Source organism: Lonchura striata, chromosome 3 (assembly GCF_050655825.1).
Source record: "Lonchura striata isolate lonStrDom1 chromosome 3, ASM5065582v1, whole genome shotgun sequence".
In the NCBI taxonomy this organism is placed as follows: Eukaryota; Metazoa; Chordata; class Aves; order Passeriformes; family Estrildidae; genus Lonchura; species Lonchura striata.
In genome coordinates, this window is record NC_140705.1 from 61698853 (window position 1) to 61723036 (window position 24184).

General features: G+C 36.7%; 1 protein-coding gene across 7 annotated transcripts in view; it reads right to left on the reverse strand.

Annotated features, from left to right (window-relative positions):
- The window catches only part of VTA1 (vesicle trafficking 1), a 37461-nt gene extending 14791 nt beyond the window's left edge, over positions 1-22670 (reverse strand). For 2 of the 7 annotated variants that reach the window (XM_085575297.1, XM_085575295.1), the window contains exons 1-7: positions 22494-22670; positions 20752-20932; positions 19016-19150; positions 9502-9596; positions 6380-6507; positions 5660-5735; positions 2221-2332 (exon numbers count right to left, since the gene is read on the reverse strand). In XM_085575297.1, coding sequence (XP_085431423.1) covers positions 2221-2332; positions 5660-5735; positions 6380-6507; positions 9502-9582 — 397 coding nt within the window. In that variant the 5' untranslated portion in view covers positions 9583-9596; positions 19016-19150; positions 20752-20932; positions 22494-22670. Of the gene's footprint in view, positions 1-2220; positions 2333-5659; positions 5736-6379; positions 6508-9501; positions 9597-13647; positions 13843-19015; positions 19151-20751; positions 20933-22493 lie in introns of all 7 variants that reach the window. The other 5 variants (XM_085575296.1, XM_085575293.1, XM_021553167.4 and 2 more) reach the window with 3 other exon arrangements.
- Positions 22671-24184: the final 1514 nt, after the last annotated feature.

The window sequence follows — 24184 nt, forward strand, 5'->3', positions numbered from 1 at the left end:
TACAAATTGCACACATGGATTTTTAGCAGAAGTTTTGTAATGTTTACTTAGAAATTCTATTTTTGCACTTGTTTAAAATTCATAGTTCGCTTCACATACTCAGGTCAGCTTTACCACACTATGAGCCAGACCACTAAAAGAGCATTAATGTAAAGCTGAAAATATTTCATTGAACTATTCATTACATTCAATATAACAAGAGATTTTTCTCTCACATCTTGCATTCTCCATTAAATCATCAATCTGGTGTATTTTGACAAAGATGAAGAGATGTATGCAGTTGGAGTTGCATCATAAGTATCTCTGGCTACAGCTATGTAGCCAGAAAGTAGTACAGCTATGAAGCTATGGAAACTACCTTGGAAAAGACTGTATGTTGAAGAAGAAATTAGTTTGCTAATGCTTCACTTCAAATACAGCTGTGCCTAGACTGGAGCATATTTCAGTGGGTAAGATACCCATTCCAGTGTTTAAGTCTGTAGGGTGCCTTTAGGTTAGGAAAACATAATAACAAGAACAAACAAGTAGCTTGGAAATAAAACTATCATACTCAGTATTTGTTCACAAATATTTGAATTTACTTATGTTGCAGTGTTTCTGGAGCACTAATATAAATAGTATTTTATCCAGGAAATTGCAAATAAATTATATTTGGCACCCAGGCTCTTAGACGCTATAAAGATAATAATAAACTGAAACAGATATGTTTGGTACACATTCTCCTTAAAAAAAAAAAATCATGATTAATATCCTTTTTTTTTTTTTAATGTAACACTGTCCAGGACATATAAATTACAATGTGGAGATGCATCAAAATGTGTAACTGCATGATGAAAAGATTGAGAACCAGAAGATAAACTAGTTTTCTAATGTTTTGACATGTTTAAAATGAAAGTACTGAGTAGAAAATTACATGGCTACTCATAACTTATTAGAAGTAAATTAAAAGTTCAGACGTCAAAATTCACTCAATACTCAGGTATAGACCCCAAACACAAATGCATGCAAACAAACAAATAATTACTATTATGCGCATATACATTTACATTTCATGTGTGTGCACAAATATAAATACACTGGTCATCTATATTTATACATACATGCACAAACTATATGTAGCCAGCCCCATAAGGTGGCTCTACAGGTTAGATACATACTCTACAAGCTAGATCTCTTTTGCACTGTAGATTTGTTAATTGACCCTTTTTATTTGGAGTAATTTCTATTACTAAATCCAAGCTTAAGATATAAATTAACATTAACTTAATTGACAAGCCACAAAGTCTCATGTGCCAGCTCAGAAGAAAATTACAAACTGTTTGATGGCCTCAGTTGTTCCACTAGGTTTGCCAAGAATGATACACTGATGTTGTCATACAGAATTAATCTGTTTTAATCTGAATAGTGAAAATATCCATTCCAATGACATCCTATCTCTTAAGAGATCAACCTTTGAAATTTGTATTCAATCTGCATTGAGGTAAAAAGCAAAGAAACTGGTCACTACCAAAACCAATGAAACTGATCACTATCTAAAGCAAAACAACTTGTTCTGACACACATTGAGTTTGGTTAAGTGGATGTCCTTGGAAATTATGTCCTTAACTGTTAGATAAAGTGGGAACCTCACTGAATCCTGTACAGAGAACTCAGATAACCAGAGGAAGCAATTGAAAACATGAAGAAAAGGAAGATGAGTGAGAAAGAGGCAGAAAATCCAACTCAGTAAGAGTAGACCATAAACCTGTTTTGAAACTGACATTATTACACAGGGAGAAAGAGATGTCTCACAAGCAGGTCTTTGCTTTGAAGTTAAAATTCATTTGCCATCAGTCCATTTGTAACTCCTACTTAAATTCTGAGAGAGGATAAACTGGCAAAGGGACCCTAACTTTACAGAACAGATATAAATGAAGGACTGTGGTTAGTTTTAAAGAAATTTATGGTTCTGGCTCAAAGCTGACAATGTCTTCTTAGAGAGTAGCTGTATTTAAAGTAATAATCTCACTACAAGCAAGTATTTTATTAAATAAGTCAATCACACAGTAAGGTGCAATAAAAATAACAGCAAGAGAAGCTGAAAAGAAGGCAGCTCATTGTGAATGGAACATCAAGCTGGGAAGCTGTGCTTCCTGAGGGGTGCTCTCTGAAGAACTGTGCATACCACCAGTTCACCTTGGCACAGCCTTCCGCTCTCTTGAAGAAAAGGGAAACACGTACCAAAACTCTCTCCTTCCATTCCAATGGGGCCAGGCTGAGGAGTCTCTCCATTCTTTAAGCAGTTGTGAATGTAGGCTGCCTTCCACCTGGCATACTTTCTGTGCTGGGCATTCTGCGGGGAGGGAAAAGGCCAGCCATTTTAACCACTCACTTCTGCAAATTAATGCATTCAAAACAGAAATACAAACATCTTTTCCACTTTCTCTGCTGTCATTTGACACCCTTTTAAAGAAAAAAGTGCAAAATTAATATGTGAACTACAAAAAATAATTAAAATAACAGCTCTAACAAGATCTCAGCGTGAAAGGAAAGTGTTGAGATCTTCAATTAGTGCAGCATATCAGGAAAAGGAAATAAATTATACCAAGAACATCTCATATGAAAGACATAGCACTGTGTAGCAATTACTGACATGAAGTAATGAAGAAAGCTCCCCATCTCCATAAACTTTGATGATTATTTACTTTAGATTTAAATACTTGAAACTTAAAATGCTACTGCTGCTGATCAGAAAGATGAAATAATTTCTAATTATATTATTTTATAATTTAAAATTTTATTTAAAACCATGAATACAGAAAGGTTGATGTAACTGCAGATTAATGTGATTTGTTTGTAATATTCTATAACATTAAGATTTTCCATTTTGTTTTCTAAAATATACTTTACTGTTCCTAGGTACAACTTTTAACATGTCAGAACATGAAAGGAAGATTGGCCACTTTGTATCTCCTGGGAAAAAAGAAATCCAGGAAGAGCTATCAATTGAAAGATATATTAAACTGATTATGCAAATCAACTACTTTGCCAATAGTTGTATGGGAAACAACTAGTTCTGACAGTTATGAGGTAATATAAATCAAGGATCAAGGCTGAATATAAACATTAGAAATGTGGAAGGATGAGTGGAATAACTTGCCCAGATGCATAATTCAGGTTGAGACAGCATGCCTCACACCAACACCAGAATTTTAAAAATTCATTTTTTATTTAAAAAAATTAAAAATTATTTTGGAAATTAAATCCAAAGTTTATAAGAAATTAATAAACTGAAATTCAATACTGTACTTCATAAAGCGTATTGCACTGTCATCAGGGTAGAGAGACACAGTACAAAAGGTATCTCCAGCAAGCTCCCTTGCTCATATTTAATACATTGTATCACCCAGGACGCTCACACAGTCCAAGACAAACATCTGGCCTTCATTTTTGAAAACAAGGTGTTCTCCAGAAAAAAAAAAGCCTATTCTGATTACGTATTTATTAAAATGCATTCACTCTACGTCAAAATGAAAAGTGCAATTGGAAAATACGGCTTTCTGTTAAACTTTCTTTTAATAATAATTTCTGGTCAGTCTATGTTACAGATTAAATCCCTTCATTTTTTAACAAACACTCTAGAAGCCACAAAATGCAGAGAACACATACCCAGTGTATGCTACTTTTAGGAAAGATTATTACGGAATATTTAAGAGCCTGTACATCTCCCCTCTATTCTAATATGGCAATTATTTATTGACAAAGTGTGAAGATGCAGCTGTATCAGGGGCCCATGCCAGGTGCTGGCAGCTCAGCCTGGCAGGAGCTGTGTCTGTGAGGAGAGAGAGGCCAGGGCTGCCCCATGCTGGATAAAACCAGCCCCAGAGCACCCAGCTCGGGACACAGCTGAGTCCCTCGGCCATCTGGTGGTGCCCTTGGGAGAGCGTATTTAGGGACAGGCCAAGCACCCCCAACCCCTGCACGCAAGGATGGATGGAGTGAGGAGAATGGAACCAAGTGTTTCATGTCTGTCCTGCATCCTGACTGCAAAGCTTATCATTTCAGAACTGAGAAGTGAAATGCTGTTGGTTTTAGTTTGTTTTTAACATGCACTGCTGTCCCTTTCCAGAAGGCTGCCCTATTGAATTAATGTTACTACTGAGGTAAATGAAAAGAATGCTGCTATCCCAGAGCTTCCTACTGCTCTGATCTAAGCTGTGTCTTGTAAAACACATCTTCCAGAAAATCCTTTTGCCTAATTCTAATATGGAGATATAGAACAACCACTCTTCATCTGTGACACAATCCATTCATTCTATCCAATAATCAATCACCTGCCATTTAAAAACATACATATTATGCTCAACATCCATTCTCTAGGTGTCAAATATCTCCTTTCTGTGCCTTCTGCTGTTGCTTTAAAAACCTTTTAATAGTTGATAGTCCACATATGAAGGCAATTTCAATTACCCATTATAAAAATAAACAGGAGGTCTGAATATAGATGTCATACTCTATAACCAGGTGCCAGGCTGAATTTCATTTAGGCTGAAAAAAACTTCTACAAAAGTCTAAGACAGTCAGGTCATACTTCTCCCATCACCCCTTCACATGAGAATGGATAAGGAAACGGTTGAAATGTAATGATGCTATACAGGGGAGCAAATATTTTCTGTATTTCCTGTACATTCTCTTTTACCATTGGTGTTCATCAATTAAACAAAATGAGAAAATTCTGTTTCTTTCCAATTACAAAGCATTTCTGTCCTTTCAGCATCAACAATAAAAAAACCCAACATACAACAGAAAATGTACCACTGCTATTCTGCACTGACATTTGTAACAATTTCTTCCATCTTCAGAGCAGGATTGCTTCAGGTACTGAGGACTCAACTGATCAACACACTGTCCTATGCACTGAATTCCTACAGACTAAGATGGATTTTTTTCAGTCCAATTCAATGTGCAAATATGCATTCACCCTCTGGCTCTAAGAAATGTTATTGCTGGATCTAGTAAAGGATGTCAGGGTACAGAGAAGACAGTTTGAAGAGAATACATCAAAAAACAAACTTATTTCTGCTTCTCAATAAGATGAAAATTTTGTATTGGTAGAGTCTCAAGCTATGGAAGGTGGAGAATATTGCAGGAACTCTTCACCAAGCATTTCTCTTGGGTAAGACCTATCTTTAGCATCTACACTTACATCCTATAGTATTTCAGAGGTGCACCACTATCAAGTCCATGCTTTTACCTTCTTTCCAATATTTACAGATGAAAGTAGTCACAACAACTGCATTTTAAACTGAGCAAGTATGATTGCACTTTAGGCACACTTACCAGATTGGGGATTTACATACAGGATGCTAAGCCTGTGAATTTCAACCAGGACAAAGGAGGACAAAGCTAGGAACCTTGCATCATTTTTCCCCCTATATGCATTCTCACTTGCTCAATGCAATGCTTTGAGTTTCTAACTGATTCTTGTCATGAAGCATCTTCTAATAGATCTTCTACTATTTCATCTACAATTTATTTTAAATACTAAGCATGATTCTTTATGGCTTTCTAACAAGTATTTGGCTATACTGTTCTTTGACATTCCTATTCACGACATATAAAAGCAATGTCTGTGCTTGGAAAAACAATCAGATAATGCACTCATATGCCTGACACTTACCTCTTCAGAGAGCTCCCCAAATACTGTAAGAACATCTATCAGGAGACTTGCAGTATAAAAGGACTTTATCATGTTTCTGCAAAAAAGAAAGCATTTTGCTAACTTGGCTATGTCAGTCTCTCAAAATTACATTTTAGGCATTGTAATCTTAGGCCATACTGGCTTATTTCAAGCCAAATGTTGCTTTTTTTTTTCTTTTAATCTGATCTTACAGAAGCTGCTTCATAATATTTAAATCTAGCAATATTGATTAGTCTTCTAACTACTATGCAGAAAATATTCAGTGTTTTTTAAAACTGGTTACGTGTTCTGCACTTCATTTCTAGCTTGGAATTTGTAGGACATCAGAAATCCTGTATTAGCTTAGAAAATTGCTGTAAACCAAAAAAATTGTTGTAAACCAAAACATAATGGATCATCACAACTATTTTACTATCACTGGTCATTAGAAACTGTAACATGCTTGATAAAACAAAGCACAATATTAGCCTGTGGTTTTAGAAGGCTTGCCAATAGGTATGCCACTCCCTAAGGAACATAAGGAGGAGGATACCAGTTAATGTGTGAAGTTAGAGACCTAAAAGTAGTAACAAATTGAGTTTTCCAGAAGAGAAAAGAATGTATTAAAGTCTGATTCTTGCTTCCATTCAAATTAGAGTTTGGATATTCACATTCCCTGAGCAGTATCTTCAGATAAGAAAAAAAAAGATTTTCACCTACTTATGAAATTGCCCAGCTCTGTCTTCATTGTCTGCATACAAAAACATTTTCAAGGCATAATTCTCCACATGAGCAGAGCCAACAATTTCCTGAGTAATTGCTTCATTATCACCAAATTGCTTTTTCATCTGAAAAATGTTGGAAAAATACATTAATTACTTTATTAGACCTTAGCAATTCTGCAAACACAATAAGAACCTGCTGATTTAAACAAAGTCAAGTAAAATTTTAAAATAAACAACTTACACCTTGTTTTACAAATCTGCAGCTTCTAACATAACAAATTCTAAAAGCAGCATGTGAAAGAGACCGCACATTCTTTTGGAGACAGAAATATTATGAATAAGTAGCTCTGAATCTTTGGTCAAAAAATGCTTAGAAAAACCACCAACACCCCAATATTTTCTCCCCCAAGTTAAAAATAAACACAACTTCAATGCTGTGGAGGAACAGCTACAGATATTTTTCCCCTTAGTATCTGAAAGACCCGGCACCCTGAAGCCTGTGTCAAGATTCAACACAGTTCAACTGGTAATGCATGCTTTATAAAGGTGCTGTAGATCAGAGCCATCATATATCTCTTTTCTTGTAAGGTTATTTCACTGCAGTTCATTATATCTTTCAAAGTATCTGAGTCCTACCTCAACCGGTCTAGTGACCTATGGATTTACTGGAATTTTCAGTGTAAGCAGAGTATTTCAATTCAAAGAACGCTTTTCAAAAATATTAGAGTACCAGAAATCTCAGGTTTCCTAATAAAAATCAGTAAAGCAAACAACCCTCTAACAGTTACAACAGGTGGATTTACAGCTTCTGAATAGGCTTACTGTTTGCACATAAGGAAATCTCAGGTTATCCTTAGAGAACAAAAACAGGAACACTGCATGATACTAACCTGCAGCCTTTATTTTGCCAAAAGATTTAAAAACAATCTCTGAATGGCAGTTATTTTTTCACTGTGCGTGCGAAGAAAATTTTAATCATGCAGGCAGCATTTCCATAGTTTTTAGATTGCTGCCAACTTTCTAAGACATAGAATGTTGCCAGAAAAGTTACTTCACTTCAGTAATTAAACATAAGTTTCCCAAATAGAATTTTAAATTTAAAGGCTTTAATCAAACTACTATATGTGGTTTTCAAAAAGTATTTGTTTTATGAAGCGTAATTTTCTTGTGAAACTACCAAAATTCATGTGTTCAAATGAAACACTCAGACACTGAAACAAACTAAGGAAGAAAACTGCATACACATATATTTTCCTAACCTATCTGTATACCTCACTCAGAAAAGAACTGATTACTTGACCTGATGTTCGATTATTTCAAACACACAACTGACACTGTTACTTACACTTCTAAAAGTACTAAAGTTAACCAAGCTGTTTAATGTTGAAATTATCCTTTACACAATTCAATACAGTAGTACTGGTGTTTTAAACGCTGAAACAAAACTTCAACCTAAAACTCAAGGCATTTAGGCTTAAGCTTAAAAAACAGTTAAACCGCACCCCTCTGCGCCCCCTGGTGGTTACGGGCAGACTCGAAACAGCAGCTCCTAAATTACAGCAGGGGTCCAACTTTTCCATAAACCCCAACTTCCTGGCTCCAAAACTGCTCTGTTAGACTTGACTAGGAGTTCTCTCTCCATCCTTCAACCACCCGGATACATAGAATAATCTTCAATACCTGTGCGTGAGTTGTCATACAGACAATCTTACCAGTAACCAAAAGGTTAAACTACAGATTTTTGCTGCTGTTTTAGTCATTTCAATTTCAAAACAGAAGGGATAACTGAATGCAGATTAACTGCTGCAGTACCACAGGTAACCCAGCAAATCCCAACATTTCTTAGGAAATGAAGAGCAAAATCCTTTTGAGTTTTAATCTCACCTCTGCTGCTATCTGTCTCTTCCTTTGAACACGTAACCTAGTCCTATTAAAGACATCAAAATCCGATGAAATAACACACCAAGAAATCACTGTACACTGAATTTTCCATTGCAAAAAATCAGTGATAAAAAAGCAAGAAACACAAGGAAAAAAAAAAAAAAAAGACAAATGGTTCATATTTCATTTTTTTTCCAAAGACTCACAGAATGGTTTGGATTAGAAAGGACCTTAAGCGTCATCTAGTTCTAACTCCCCTGCTGTGAGCAGGAATGCCATTCACTAGAAGAGGTTGCTCAGGACCTATCCAACCTGGCCTGGAATACTTCTGTGGACGAGTGATCCATCTTTCATAACTGAAAGATGGGTCTTTCAAACTGAAACTCTTATACTAGTTCCACACAAACTCTTCAGGCACTGCTAGACTTTGGATGGAATCAGCAATACTGAACAAAAAAAGAACTGCTGCTTCATTTTTCAATACTACTTTCTCCTTCCAAATGAGCACTTAGATCTCAGAATCAAAAAACCTCTTCCTTTGAGAATGCTGAAAACTACAGGGTGTGAACATAAACAGCTCCTGGAACTTAAACTGACCATCTGTACAACTTTACCTTTCTTTGTTTAACTCTCTTTTATTTAAGGCTTTTTAATAGTATCAGATCTATTCAGAAGAGCGTGGCATAGCTATCCCTTACCCACACAGATCAGACTGTGCTCACAACAATTTATAAAATAAAATCTCCAATCTGTAACACAGGATACAATCAGAAGTATCTTTATCTGTTGAAGAATATTTTTTAAATCTCCCTGGATACAAGTCTAGGTTAGAGATTTCAAAAGCATCCATGGACTAAGTTATTAAGTCCTACAGCAGTTAAAATAACTAAACTTCAAGGAATCAAAGGCAAATCAATTAAAAAAAGTCTTCCAGAACACCTGCATTAACTTAATAATAAATTGATTTGTCATGGGAATATGTATAAATAAAGCATTGCAATTTATGCTATCTACACAAAATCTTATGGCAAAATTTTAATTATATTTGTGCATGTATACACGCATAGAGCTTTATCTCCTTCCAATCCTTCTGCAATTTATTACATACAACTCAGGCTCATGCAGTATGCTTGCATGTAGAATAGCTGCAGAGAAGAGACAGTATTTCCAGAAACTAAAATAAAAATTGTATTAGTATCATGATTATTTTTGAGGAAAGCAATAAATTCTACTTACAGCTTCCAATTGATCCATAAGTTTGCATAAAAATTTACGGCATTCTGGCGTTTTACTATCAATCTTCATCCCTGTCTGCATTGCATACAAACGACCTTGAAATGATACAAAACACACAAAAAACACTGAAAGTCATTATCTAAGGCAGAACCCTTAAGCAAACAATACAATGCCCCCCAACAAACCTGAAAGACAAACTCATGATTTAACCATATACTGACTCCAGTACTAGTGAACAGTGGCAGCAAAATATAAGGTTTGGCCTTGCAGGAGATAGTTTTGGGAGATTCATGTTTTATTTTTCCCCAATGACTATTACTACTCACTTTAAAGTAATGTTTGTGTCACTGTTTTGCAATATCAAGTGCTTTTATAAACTACCACCACCCTTACTTGCAACTTACCCAAATAGGAACTTCAAATTGATTTGAGAGAGCACACGGATATAAATGGAACTTCATCTAGCATGAGGCATTTATCCTTTAAACAGTTGAACAAATGGTATTAAGCACCTACTATCTCCATGTATATGCATACATAGCATCAAAACACTCAAGACACAAACCTGATCTTTACATCAGGCAAGACATTCTTTATTGAACTTCCCTTCCGAGTTGCCAGTTTTTAGTAAGATCTTGAACATGAATGATTAACATCTTCTGATTAAAAATTATCTTTTTACTACCAAAAAACTGTGAGTTTTAGATTTGCACATGGCAGAATTTATAGGCTTGATAAAACTGTGGGCAAATGTAAGCAAGCATTATTTGCTAGGATTAACACACACCGAGAAGGGAAAATAGCCAGAAACATACAGTAATCAAATGCAGAACATTTACCACAAAATATATTCCTCTAATTCTCACTTCTGACTCTCAAGGGAGTCCTACAAAACACTCTCAAATCCAGAGTTTAGGAATCAAAAGCTGTAACTCCACCAAATATTGTTATGAGGTAGTTATTATGGAATATCCCATGTCCTTCTTGCAGGACAGAGTTCTGCAAGCAATCATAACTTGCCTCACAGCTTTAGAATCTCGTTCCTCCCAAGCACCTCTTCATACACTAGAGAATCTTTTCCCTTCAAATTACCTCAGTAAACATGAATATAACACAACTGCTATCACATTGCACTTATCCTCATGCTTGCTGCAGAAGAAAACATATTACACTCACAGGCTTGTCTGCCTTTTCCATCTATTAGAAATTTGTCTCATAAGATTCAATCTCTTTCTACAAAACTTAAGATTCTGCTGGTGAGTGACATAATTTAACTAATTTTTCTGGATTTTAAAGTTTTATTTTCTATTTTACATACAACTGAGTGTTCAAACCAGACTAAGCATAGATAGCTTATTGGGGACCGCAAAGCTCCCTTATTTTTGAATGTTAAAGCTGCTGGGTTGCCTAACCATTTAAAGACATTCTCCCTGAAAAATAAAATACTTGTGCTCTCCAGGGCCTCTCTATTTTTACTATTACAATATATAGAAGGATCTAACATCTTCATATTCAAGTTTTCAGCAAAGAACAACCAAGTGGAAATCCTGAACAAGACTAAAGGAATTAGTAAAAACTTAAGAACAACTAGAATGCTTGAAAAATTTCTAGGTAGGTTTCATCAAGTGACAACATTACTATTAAGTTAATTAAGCCCACCAATATATCTTCAGGATGATGACATGTTAATGTTAAACATTACAAAACTAGCACATGTAAGGTTGAAATTAGATTTCAAAGACAGTCAAACACAGAGAGAGAAAGAATTGTATCCAAGGTACTAAAATTAATATGAAAAGCAATCATAAATTAAAATACCATCATTACACGACAAGGAGCTAATTCGCAGTCTTCAATTAAATTGATTTTTAAGTACATACTTGATTGTAAGCTCTCTTGAAACCACTTCAGGGTATAATTTAACAATATAAAACAAGAACTAATGTAAGGTTGCTAAACCTATGAGCCATCTAGATCACTTATTTCTTTTTGATGGATGCTAAGATCAGATATTTTCAGAGGCAAATAAATTAATTTTATACTGATATACATTAGGGTGACAAATTCAAAATACATTTGTTCATTATGGGATATAGATTTATCTTACTTGCTGAAGTATGCATCTTCAGATCTCATCCATAACTCATTTACATAAAAATAACTCTGTTTCCATATAAATGGATTTTGAAAATGTCTTTAGCCTTTATCAGTTTAAAAATTAAAATATCTTCTATGTTCTAACTTATCTGCATGTGGGTTTTTCCACTCTCAATGCAGATACATCCATTCAAATCACGAAAGCCAGATAATTTCTCCTTCACTAATATCCAAAGGGGTGTATTTACAGGACTGAGACATCTGTACACTTTGTATAAAGCCCTGAAAAAAACACTTCTCTCCCCAATTAGGATTTCAGTGGCTTAAAAAGACTAAGACTCCTTCAGGCACTCCAATGAACAAGTGCAGAACAACTCTCGAACACATAGAAATCACATGTCAGAGAACAACAGTTAGAGAAACAAGAAAATTGTTTTTCTTGTCTATATATAACTTTACACTGTGGGTGACACCAAGAAATCTTCCACACCAACACCTTCCTCCTAACAAAAGATTTTACGACCAAGGTACCCAAGGGTCGTAGGTTGTTAAAAATCAAATACTATTATCCAAAGCACAGACTGTCAAAGAGTGAAGGTGCTCTCACAGCAGCAGCTCTAAGATACCAGGAACAGAGACATCCTAGAGACAGACCATTAATGTCACCTGAGATAAGATTAAATGTGTTCCACCTGTCACAGCAATTATATTGCTGTACCACAGAACAGACCACAGTAGACAGTTACTACACGCAGCCCCCAAGTCCCACTTTGTATCACTGCCTATAGAAATTGTTAAAATTTCCTGAAAGATCTTATTAACTAGCAAAAGGTCAAAGCACACTTCAGTTACTGAATAAGAGAGTCAACTGTGATCTTTAAAAGTTTTTGAAGTCTGTAATTTTTGCATGCTCACTTCTTCACATACACTTACTCTGAAAGAAGAACTAACCTGGTGCAGACACATGCCTCTGATGAGGCTGTTGTTCCTATAAAGGCAAGCAAAAGCTACTCCTTTTTTTGTCAATTAAGTGGTCATCAAGAAAGAGCACAATGTCTGTGAAAACAACTATTGACAAAGCATCACTACCTAGTAGCATTCAGAGCCAAAAAAAGTCTTGACTCAGATATTATTGATAAAACACTGATAAAACTTGATTTCAATGAAAGATGAGGGAACCTTCAGGTCAGGAAATGCAAAGCAGACACCACCAGTCAAAATCTCCACAAACATCTGTTTCAGTTGATGAACTGAAGAAAGAAAAGAAAAGTACACTCTACCAGTTTGAATCTCATCTCAGTGACACACAGAATGTTAAACATGTTTAGGTACACTTACTACTTTACTCAGAGCTGCTCTAGTCAGAAGTAGGACTTTGGGATTGAAAACTCCTATCATTAAACTTACAAATCAAACAGAAGGTGAAATAATTGAAAAACTGAAAGAATTGGGGATTTCTAGAGAAAGAAAAAAATTTCTATGAAGAGAAGGAAATAAATTGGTATTTATCTTGAAAGACAATACTAAAATAAATATAATAACCTTTTAATGGTTTAAAATTTTGCTTTTGAAATTATCTGTATGAAGAGCAATATGGGAGTGAATCTGAAAGCAGTAAGCAATCCTTTGCCTTACTGCTGATGACAGGAAAAAGCATCTACTAGTTATACTTTTTCCATTTTTGAGTATTACTATATCATATTCAAAAGGAAAAAAATTTAATCTATTTCCAAATGCAAGTTCCTCCACATCTGTGTCTGCTGTTATCTTCTCTGCTCTAATTTTGAAATGTCCCAAGTATTCTACAAGAAGACTACCTGTAAGACTATTTTGAACTACCACCTTTGCCATTTAAGGTGTTCTCTTGCATATCTTTTGTGTGTGCTTGATCACACAAGTATTACTTATTGTAAAGATACATGATTGTAACTGAAAAATATGTTTTCATGTAGTGAAGGAAATCTATTAATGTCCCTTACCTGCCTAACTTGCAGCAAACGGGCAAATGCACCTCATTACTAAATTTTCAGCAGCAAGAGCAAAACATACCTTTCCTTTGTTAATATAATCAGTCAAATTTTAAACTAGCAATTAATGGTCAAAGAACTGTCCTCCATGTTTATGTTGACAAGTAATCTCAGTAGCAAATAACTCATGAATGAGAGGTCAAAAGTTTACTGCCTTCAAGATCTCCACTAAGAAAGTCAACAGTGACAGGAGTTCAGTTGCCCTCTTCCTCCACATCTAGAAGAAAACAAATTATTTACATTCCATGAAATACAGTTGTTCTTGTTTCTGCAATATTGCAAAAGCAATGGACATTATTATTACTATGCTTGCTAAATCACAAAACTTTTACTTTAATGGAAGTGGTTCAATTTCTAGTAAGTGTAAAGTGATCTCCTGAACAATACAGATGCCACGAAAGAAATCCTCAAAATGTTATTTATTACAAATGCACTGCTTTACCTTATAGAATACCACACTTGAAAGACCATTTTACATCAAAATAATTTTAGCTTTCTCTTCAGAACTTCTCTATATATTGAACAAAATGTTTAAAGTGCATGTCCCTAATGACCAGTAACACACGGTTAAAACTAAAGAACTTGACTTACAGGAGGCATTTGTTTAGGAACTTCTAATAAAAGAAAATCCTCTGTGAAGAGCCAAGCTTCTGAAAATGTTGATGTAAAAGAAAACTAAACCCATACAATGTAGCTGCAAAAAATTTAATGTTTTAAAGGCTAAATTTATATGAAGAATGTAAACAATCTTGGAATTAAGTGATCTGTATTTCTTATCTCTCTTCACTATTTATGATTATGATCTGGAATATCTGGGAACAGATGAATGAAGTTATTCCACCTTTTTGTTTTATGCACCCAGTTTTATAATAGATACAACTGGTTTTTGCCCCCTCTATTCAAACTAAGTAGCAAAAAAATAATTTTATGTGGCCAACAAAGTAGTACTGTATGTGCAGAAGTTAAAGTACTAAGGAGGTAAAGGAGGCTACAGAGAGCTAATGTTTAAATATTAAATAACATCAGAAGCAGAGCTAAAGTCACTTGTAATTTTGCACACAAAGACACAACTGTTTTGCCAATTATTAACTAAGAGAGTTTGCTCAGAGTTTGTAGACAGGACATTTATCTTCAAATTCATAAAGACTTGGCAAGTAATCATTCTCACAAAAATGTTTTGCCAAGACAACTACAAAATATACATCTTGATTTGCTGCCCTTAATCTTTGTTCAGTAAATACTAAGTGTGGGTGTGCTGGCTGGAATTATACAGTGAGTTTTACAGAAACTTCTCTGCCTTTATGTCACGTAATACCATGTTATTTTTCCTTTGCTAATACACAGCACAATTTCAGAGCAAGTATTTTGTCTCTAGTATGTGCCAGACATTCATTCCTCATACGCAGTAAGTTACTCCAGATTTATGTTTGGATAACAACTGAAACTCCCCTCGCTCCCATTTTAAACTAACTTTGTGCCAAGTAAAAAATACTGGAGAACAAAAGTTCCAGCCAACAAGTATGCACAATAGGTTGATTCTCTATCTTCTAAATTCTGTCCTACTACCCATCTTTCTTTTTCCTGGTCTAACAGGATCAAAAGATTATACTTTTTTCCTGTGTGTATTTAATTCTCTAGCATAGAAAATAAATTATTAGCAACTCTAATATTTTTGACATTTGATAGTAAAAAGTGACATAAAATAGTAACAAATAACATTGCAATAAATTTTAGCAATATTTTGATTCTGATTAAGGGATAAAACCTTTACCAGGCCATAATTTATTACTCATTCATATTCTACATCCCTTTGTCAAACCACTGACAGAAAAACACTTGTTAAATGCCCAGTACAGGAAGTCAACAGCTGGAATACAAATGTGGGATGCAAAGGCCACAAAGACATTAAATTGAATTCTACTCGAATCCAAAACTAATGGAAACATTTTTATATAAAAATGTATTACTCTTGTTCTCATAAACATGAATGTGTCATAAATATATTTCTATATGGCTAAGTCCAAGTTGCCTGAATTCAAAGATTCCAGAGAAACAAAATTAATTTCAAACACTTATTTTCAACTAGAATTAACTTGGGGAAATCTGTAATAAAAAAAAATATAATGCAAAAGTGGGGAAAACTAAGACTACAAAAATATAGTTAAGAAACTCAACAGAAGATAGACCCTCTTGTCCTCCCAGATCCTTCTATAGTATTCTAAATGTTACTGAAGAAAATGAGTGGATAACAGGATAGTATGTTACATGCTAGACAAATTTTATTAAGTCAAAACGATCTCAACTGCTCCTTAGAACTCCTGATGTTGGAGTAACTCCCCTTACAATTCACTAACTATAATAAGAAGAAATTATAGACATGCTAAATAGGTGAAACAGAATTTCCAATGACAAACACAACTGGTAACTATTAAGGTTAGATGACAAAACAAATAGTAATATCTATTATGAATCTCAGGAAATTATTGTATTCTACACTACCACACTTCAGTCTGGTTTAATGACTTATTTTGGTCTTGTAAGATTTGAGTAAGAGTATATAAGCTTTTCTACAATATTTAAACTACTCATATTTTTAAAAGCTGGTCTTTACAGCTATTTCCAATTAAAAATATTTCCAATTAAAACAGAAAAACTACATTAAATAGGATTTATAGCAATTGAGATCTCTAGAATGTGAATAGAAGGTAGCTACTCTGGATTAGTTGTGATCAAGTCATGAAGCTAAAACAGCTTTTAGTGATTAGAGCGCAAATCTCAAACACCCTCTTGTTTAAACTGGAAGAAGCCTATTTCATGTCTTTAAACTGCTCTGTGAGGTGAACCAAAGCACCCTCGGTGACCATGAGATAAGCTTCCAAAGTGTACTCCTGACCATACTGGCTACCAACATCCACAGCTGAATTAGGAGAAGTGCTGCCAGCAGGTTGAGGTAAGCGTTCTTTCTGTTCCGCTCAGCACTGGTGTGGCACACCTGCAGCCCAGGGCTCCCTGTACAAGACATGGGAAGAGCCACAAGGCTGATGAAAAACTAGGGGCATGTCACACCAGGAAAGGCAGAGAGCTCAGACTGTTTAAGTCTTGAAAAGCAAAGGATCAGAGGGTTTTATCACCATGTGTAAAATACCTGACTGAGAGGAGGGTGACAGCGGGGACTGAAGACAAAGCCAGACCCTTCTCAGTGGTGTCCAGTGACAGGACGAGAAGCAATGGCTCAAAATTAAATACAAGAAATCCTATTTAAAAATAAAAAAAATATTCTACTGTCCATGTAAAGCAGTCATGGAGACACCATCCCTGGGGATGTTCAAAAACTGCCTGCACATAATCCTGACCAACCTGCCCTAGTGATTATGCTCAGAGCAGGGCACTGCACAAGATGATGTACAAAATCCTCCAACCTCAGCAACTTTGTGATTCTGCAAATCAGAATGCTGATGTTGATGCATCCTTTCTTCAAAGACAGCAGCAAACCTCGGGCAGGAAAAGACAGTTGTTAATTCTACTTCCAGAGGTTCAAGTTGAGTAAATATATAGCAAAAAATGGTGAACTTTATGGTGGAAAAATGCAGCTTAGTATATTTACGCTATACAAGTGAAATTTAGGAGTTCAACACAAATACATGTAACTCAGAAAAGGTTTCACCCTCTGAAGTACACTTGTTCTCTATGTTCTCATTCCTATCTCTGTTAGAACAGATTATTTAAAAATATTACCTATGTAATCAAAGCAAAGCTGTTTAGGGCTTTGCTTTGATTACATAGGTAATCATCTTAAGTTAATATCATCTTAATTTAAGTTAATATCATCTTAATTTTTGCCACTACCTACAGTCTGCTTCAAGGATTGTGGGGTTTATGCAATTATCTTTGTTATTTCTACCACTCTTTTGGTAGGAATGTCTCCACAGACAAAGCAGTTTTAACAGCACAGTCTTCCCCAGTTACAAATCTTTGAAATAATCAGAGCAAGTAAACAGACTGACTGAAAGCAGAAAAAAAATAGAAAGCAAAGGGAAAAGTATAAATTGAGAAAAATATTTAGCTTGTACTCATAGCAGAATCAAAACAAGTGTCACAGTATACCATGAAATTGGTATTTACTTAAATATCCAACTTAAACATATTAACTTACCCTGAGTAAAGAACAGATTAAATCTATTCTTCTGTATGCAAGCTCTAATAAAAACCTTTAAAACATCTGTTGTATTAGTAGCCCACAAAAAAGTTTCCTGCCACCAGCAATATGAGAATATGGAAAATGTACTTTTACAAATGGACTATATAAAACTAGTACAAAAGACAAATATTTAAACTAGAAAGCTCAGATATTTGATCGTATTAGATATGGAATTCTACAAGTACATTTTTTTAGGCAGTTCAATTCCACAATGTCCCAATATAAATGAGGTCACTAAGTATGTCCTGAATATCTCCAAATACAGCAAATACCAGTTACTTTTAATTTTACTAATATTTCTTAATTACATGCATCTTCAAAATTAGTCATTCCAAATGCACAAAGATACAATAAAAATTGAATAATTGAAAAGCTTAATCAAAATATTTGACCATTATTAGTAATTTTCATCAAGAAGGACTAATTGGATTGGCAAAGGAAAAAATAATGGTATTTCAGTTGTAAAATTGCACAGTAACTATATTTCTCGAATTTTTAGTCTGGCCATAAACTTCACAGTCCTGTTCTTTCATAATAATGATACTAAAAAACTCTTATAATTTGTATGCAGAGAGAAGCTTGTTTCACAGGTGTCTGACTACACTTGAAAGTGACAAGCCAGTCACATTTAACAGGTGGATATTTCTGTTAAAAGCTGAATTATTTTTGGTTCAAGAGGTTGTCAACTAGATGTGGAATAAAAGCTGCCTTTTGCTTTTCTCTCTCACTTGATCTCACAAAACCACAAATGTTAAGAGTATGGAAGAGTACATACAAGAGTATGGAAGCATTTCTCTGATGCTTTTCCATCTCAAGAATTAAAAATTGAGTATTTTTTCATGCCTCTTTTATACAGATCATACCTACTGATACTACATTATTGTTTTCTGATGTTTAGTAGACTGTAAAGCAAAAATCACCACACTTTGCTTTTTGAAAGTTACTAGAAACATTATTTCTCACATGAATTTATTGACTATTCAAACACTGTTCATGAAACCTCAGTCCTTCTCTGGCAACTCATTGGCATTCTCTCAATACTTTTGAATTAGAACATCAATGTTCAGTAAGTACAGACTACTGCTTATCTTTGCAAAGAGATTAACAATGCAAAGAGAAGGTTGAAACAACAGTCATTAATGAAAATCTTGCTTTTAATTCTAAATTTGAAGTTTTTGGAAGATAGAGCTACCTCTCAAACCTTGCAATTTGTAAAATGAAAAATAAACAACTCATCAGTGCAACTTCTTATGCCAAAGCTGGAGACACGATTTCTTCAGTTATTACAGGCCAGAGATTTTTTTTATCAGAGCCTGCCTCCTTGTGTCTGCAAAATAACATTTCAAAGTAGTCAAACAGTTAGATTCAAGTAAATTTTTAACATAAGGAAGTTAAGAATGAACAATAAAGGATTACACAGGATTACCAACAATTAATCAGTTTTTCAATTTTTGCAATGTGGAAGTACCACAACAAGAAGTGTTGTGTTAGAGTGTACAAGAACACAAATGTTCAGCATTTTACTTGTCATGTGAAAAATTATGTGGCAGTTGAAAAAGACAAATAATCCCTGCTGTAGCTATTTATATTGTGTAAAACAGTTTAATGTTAATTAAATTAGTTTCTGTAAATCAACATACACCAGCAATACAAAAAATGGGAGTCCTGCCTTTGCTCCCAGCCACTGCGTCTTGTTTCTTTTCTTTGTCTGTATGGGAACACAGCTGTTTAAGCAGCACTAAGTTGGCCTGGCTGAAAAATAACTTATTATTGTCTTTCATCATACAATTAATTCAACATTCGCTTTTAAAGCAGTCTAGGGTTGGGAATGAGAGACCAGATAAGGACTACAGTATTTTCTTTGGGTGCTAGCTAATTTATGCTAGCTAATGTTCAAAATGTACTACAACACAAGAGGAAAAAAAAGGCAAATAAATAATGTAACTGTCACATAAATTCCCAGCTTTAAGAGTACACCTACAGCACCTATGATGAGAGACAAAAACATTAACAAGAACAGTAAGTAGTTTCTCTGAAAATTTTATTGCTAAGCTATAGAAAGCAATATTTTATCCTGCAAACACATCTTGCCAGAGATCACTTGCTTAATTTGTGTCACAGGTCTTATTATTAGACATATAAAAATGAAATTTAACAAAAATTAAGATATATCAAAACCTAGCATACATATGCCCATACTGCAAATTACTGTGCCATGGCAACATTAGTAATATTGTGACTGAAGCTTTTTCCGGGGTATGAACCACTTATGGCAACATTCCAAAGCTATAAACACATCACTGCTTAGACTGATGGTTACATCCACTAGCTAACCAAGGATCCCCTCACAGAGTGGCTGCGTAAGCAGCTTTGTGACAGAGCACTAAGCCCCTTCAGGGTGTGCTCTGCTGTGCCTCACCAGCCCCCTGGTTTTGGGACATGCAGGGTGCCAGGCAAGTGCCTGCAGATAAGCCTGGCGGGGAAGCACCAGCACAGAGAACACTGCACAGTAAGAGTTTTCTAGCACACACAGAGTATTCCTCACTCTGCTCCTTCCACACAATACATTATATAAAATGTACAGAGCTCCTCTGAAACCTATTTCAAAGGCTCCACAAAGAGATGCTCACGTTTTTCAGTGAACTTTTTTCAGTGAAGCATCTAATGAAAAGCGTTGCTTTAACCCTACATAAATCCACATGACTTTCAAAACATTATCTGAAATGAATCCTGAAATCTTTATGTATACCCTGCTCTACACTTCTAAAAAATCTATCTTTTTAGTAAAGCTTTCATTATTCATAGCGTGCTAGGAGTATGTACAGTACATTTTTTTTGACAGTAGCAATATTAATAATTAATATTTTGGGATTCCATGTAATTATGCCAAACCCATGATGTTAAAAATTAATGTTTCATAAACCTTACTTTTGCTTCAAAGCCAGAACCAAATGAAGAAAAAAACAACTACGGAACACGAGTACTGCATTTCTGTCAATCCAGACAAACTCATCCAACATGGGAGGAAATAAGTGTCATCAGTGGAATACAAGTGAAAACAAATTCTTCTCCTTTGTGTATTAAAAAAACCAAAGGAACGGAGCAAGACCTAAGTAAAAAAAGAGGTGTCAATGCATTTTACTTTATGTAATACTGTAATTAAACAGATACCGGTAGAATATAGTCTTTGCTATATTCAGTAATGAACCAGATGTTTTGAAGTAGCCATATGGAAAAAAAAAAAAAAATCACACTACTTAGGATAGAGAAGGCAAATCTACAGAAAATTGTAATTATCCAACACAGGCATTTTTTTCCTCTATACTAAGACCTAAGTTTCAGAATGTAAAAGACAAAGAAAAGTGGAGATCGTACACTGAAACATTTCTGGTTTAGAAGAGACTTATATTTTATCACCTACACTAATGCATGTCTTTCTCTTGTATAGCCAGACAATGCACTGCAGCTAACAGAAAAATCCAAAGAAATAATGAAAAATAAAATAAATCCCAGTGCAACTTGACCTAGCTGGTGCTTCCTGCCTCACAGTGTCACCTGTCCTGTGTTTTCCCAGTAAATAAAGAGCGAGTACTACTGAGAACACCCAGTGTTCTAATATGTGGCTACCTCACCTTCCGGGCTGCACTTTTCCACATTAGCACACTATTCCTGTGTAACACAGAAAAGGTAAAATTATTCTTCACAAATTATTCTCAGACAGCAGTTTTTTCAGAACTATCTGAAACCTGAATTTCACTAATTCATTCCTGTACAATAAGATCACCTTACGAGGAAAAAACTAGTTCTACAGCTATTTTTTATTTAATTCTTCTTGAAGACAAGCCAAGTAACCCCTCGAATGACCTCGTATCTCAATAAAAATACCAATCCTGTGATGACCAATCTTCCTTTTCCTTAAGGGTGACTGATCAACAACATAAACATATATTACTGGTGATCTGCTAGTCTTGGACCCCTTTACAAGTGTGGCTTAACTGTAACAGAAATTTAAGACTAACAGCAAGCTTGTATTTCTTAATTCACTACGCAAAATCTTTTAAAAAGGCTCACAGTCCATGCTGACAACCATTAGCTTAGAAACCACATCAGCTTGAAAAATCTACATATTAATTTGCAAGTTTTACAGTAAGGTTTTGCTGTGTTCATTTCAGCGAAGGAGCACACAAAAAAGCAAACCACTCCCTCCGAGAACTCCGAGAAAGTGACAAAGCCTCATCGGCAAGAAAATGAAAGCTTCTATCATCACTAAAGAGTCTCAAACTCAAAAATACTCATTCAGGGTTACACATGACAGAAGGGAGGTATTTTCAGGAGAACACAAAAACTCTGAGGAACTTGTTGAATGTTCTTTCCTGCCGTACTGGTTAGGAGTGTCCCATCAGGACCACTGTACACGGCGCCGTGCCCGCAGGCGGCCGGGCAGCCGGAACCGGCTGAACGCCGCAGGCACGGAGGGGCGGAAAGGCGGGCGGGGCCGCGGCGGCAGCCCAAGCACGCCGCGACCACCGCGCACCGCCCAGAGGTGGGGCCTTCCCCCGCCCCGCGCACCCACGGGCATGCCGGGCGGGCAGGGGAGGAGCGCCCCGCCCGGTGCGGCGGCGGCCGGGCCGGGCCCGGCGGGACGGCGCCGCGGCCGCCTCCTCACTCACAGTAGTACGCCACCACGGGCTCGCGCTTGTCCAGCTCCTGCGCGGTCCGCAGATGGTGCTGGATGCTCTTGAGCTGCGGCGGCAGCGGGGGCAGCGCCGGGGCCGCCATGGCGCGGGCGGCGGCGCGCGGGTCTCGCGGGTCTCGCTCCCGGGGCTGGCGCGCGCCGCTTCCGCTTCCGGCGCGGGCGCCGTGGGCGGGCGGGCGGCGGCGCGCGGGGAGCGCCCCCTGCCGGCCAGGAGGGGGCGGGCGGGGCTGTCCGTCCGTCTGTCCATTCGTCCGTCTGTCTGTGGGGACCTACAGCCTCAAACGCCACCTTCGCGGCCCCTTAGTGCTTGAAACGCGCCCTACAGCGGCCGTGAGGAAGGGCTGGGACTTGGGGGCGGTCGGGGCCGCTCCCTGGCTCACCGGCTGCCAGGGCTCAGCAGTGATGCCCTCCCCGTCCCTTCTGCCTCCCTTCCTCTGGCAGGACAGCCCAGAGAGCTGTGCAGACCTGGCCTTTGCAGGCACGCCTGCAAGTAAAATCCCTTCTCAGATTGAAACTCCTTCTCAATGGGCTGCGCCAAGGCTTGCTAAGGCCCGTGAGGCCCTTGGGGTCTGAGCTGTACCTTTACTTCTGGGCCTCTGCCTTCATCTCCAAAAACTCGTCTGCAAAAATTGGATTAGTTACCTGGTATGCAGCAAGACAATAAATACACACTCGAGATACTGATTGTTCATTTCAGAGTGGTGTGAGCCTGGATGTTTGGGGGTATTCCATAAATCAAGCACGCCAACTATCAGCACTTTACTATTTATACATTTTAGCAAACAGGCTGCTTTGTTTTTTAATAAGAGAGCAATAGTTCTCTTATTAGTTTTCTCTATTCTGTTAGTTAATGATTCTCTTGCTTCTTCTGCTGATTAGTGAGCATGTTAGGCTTTCTTATTTGAGTCACTCGGTTTCTTGGGTCACTGGTCCATGAGTTGGTGGCCAGGATTTCCCCCTGCCAGAATCACCTTTTACCCAGTCAGAGCTGATTGCAGCACAGTAGCTGAGCGGTCTAATTAGTTTCTTCCTTATTTTGTGAGTTCTGCCAAAGGCCCTGTGGCCTGTAAATTCTGCATTCCTTGTGTCAATTACCGGTGGGCATTCTTCTTCCCAAGCTTTGTTAACCTCCCCCAGGGTCTGAGATGGATGAAGGATGTCAAGCTCTAAACCTGGCAAACAATGTAAATCTGGTAAACAAGGCAATTCTACTACCAAGTGATTTGTTTTTCTAACACTTGGACATCGGTTAAAGCTTGCTTGTTAGCTGCTGTCTGTCTGTTTTCACAGATTAAATCTCCCTTGATTAAGCTTGAAAGTATTCGAAGATTAAACATCAAAGAAAATCCTTTCTTAAGAAAATGTAAATTATTCCACATTTTGCAATACTACCATGGCCTAGCTAATAGGACTGGGCTGCTTCCTGGCAGCTATCAGAAAGTCTGTCAGCCCTGGAACATGCATCTCATAGGATCACCACTTCCCAGATTAGTTTTCCTCAGAGGAACCGCCAGGGATTTCTGGTTTTGCAGAGAGGGGATAAGAACAGCACAAGAAATGTGAACTGTTGAAGCAAAATGGTTTCAAATGGATCTCAAAAGTTGCAATGTAAATTATTTTAGTGTCTATCACCTCATTCTGATGGCATAGTTAAAACTATTTTTA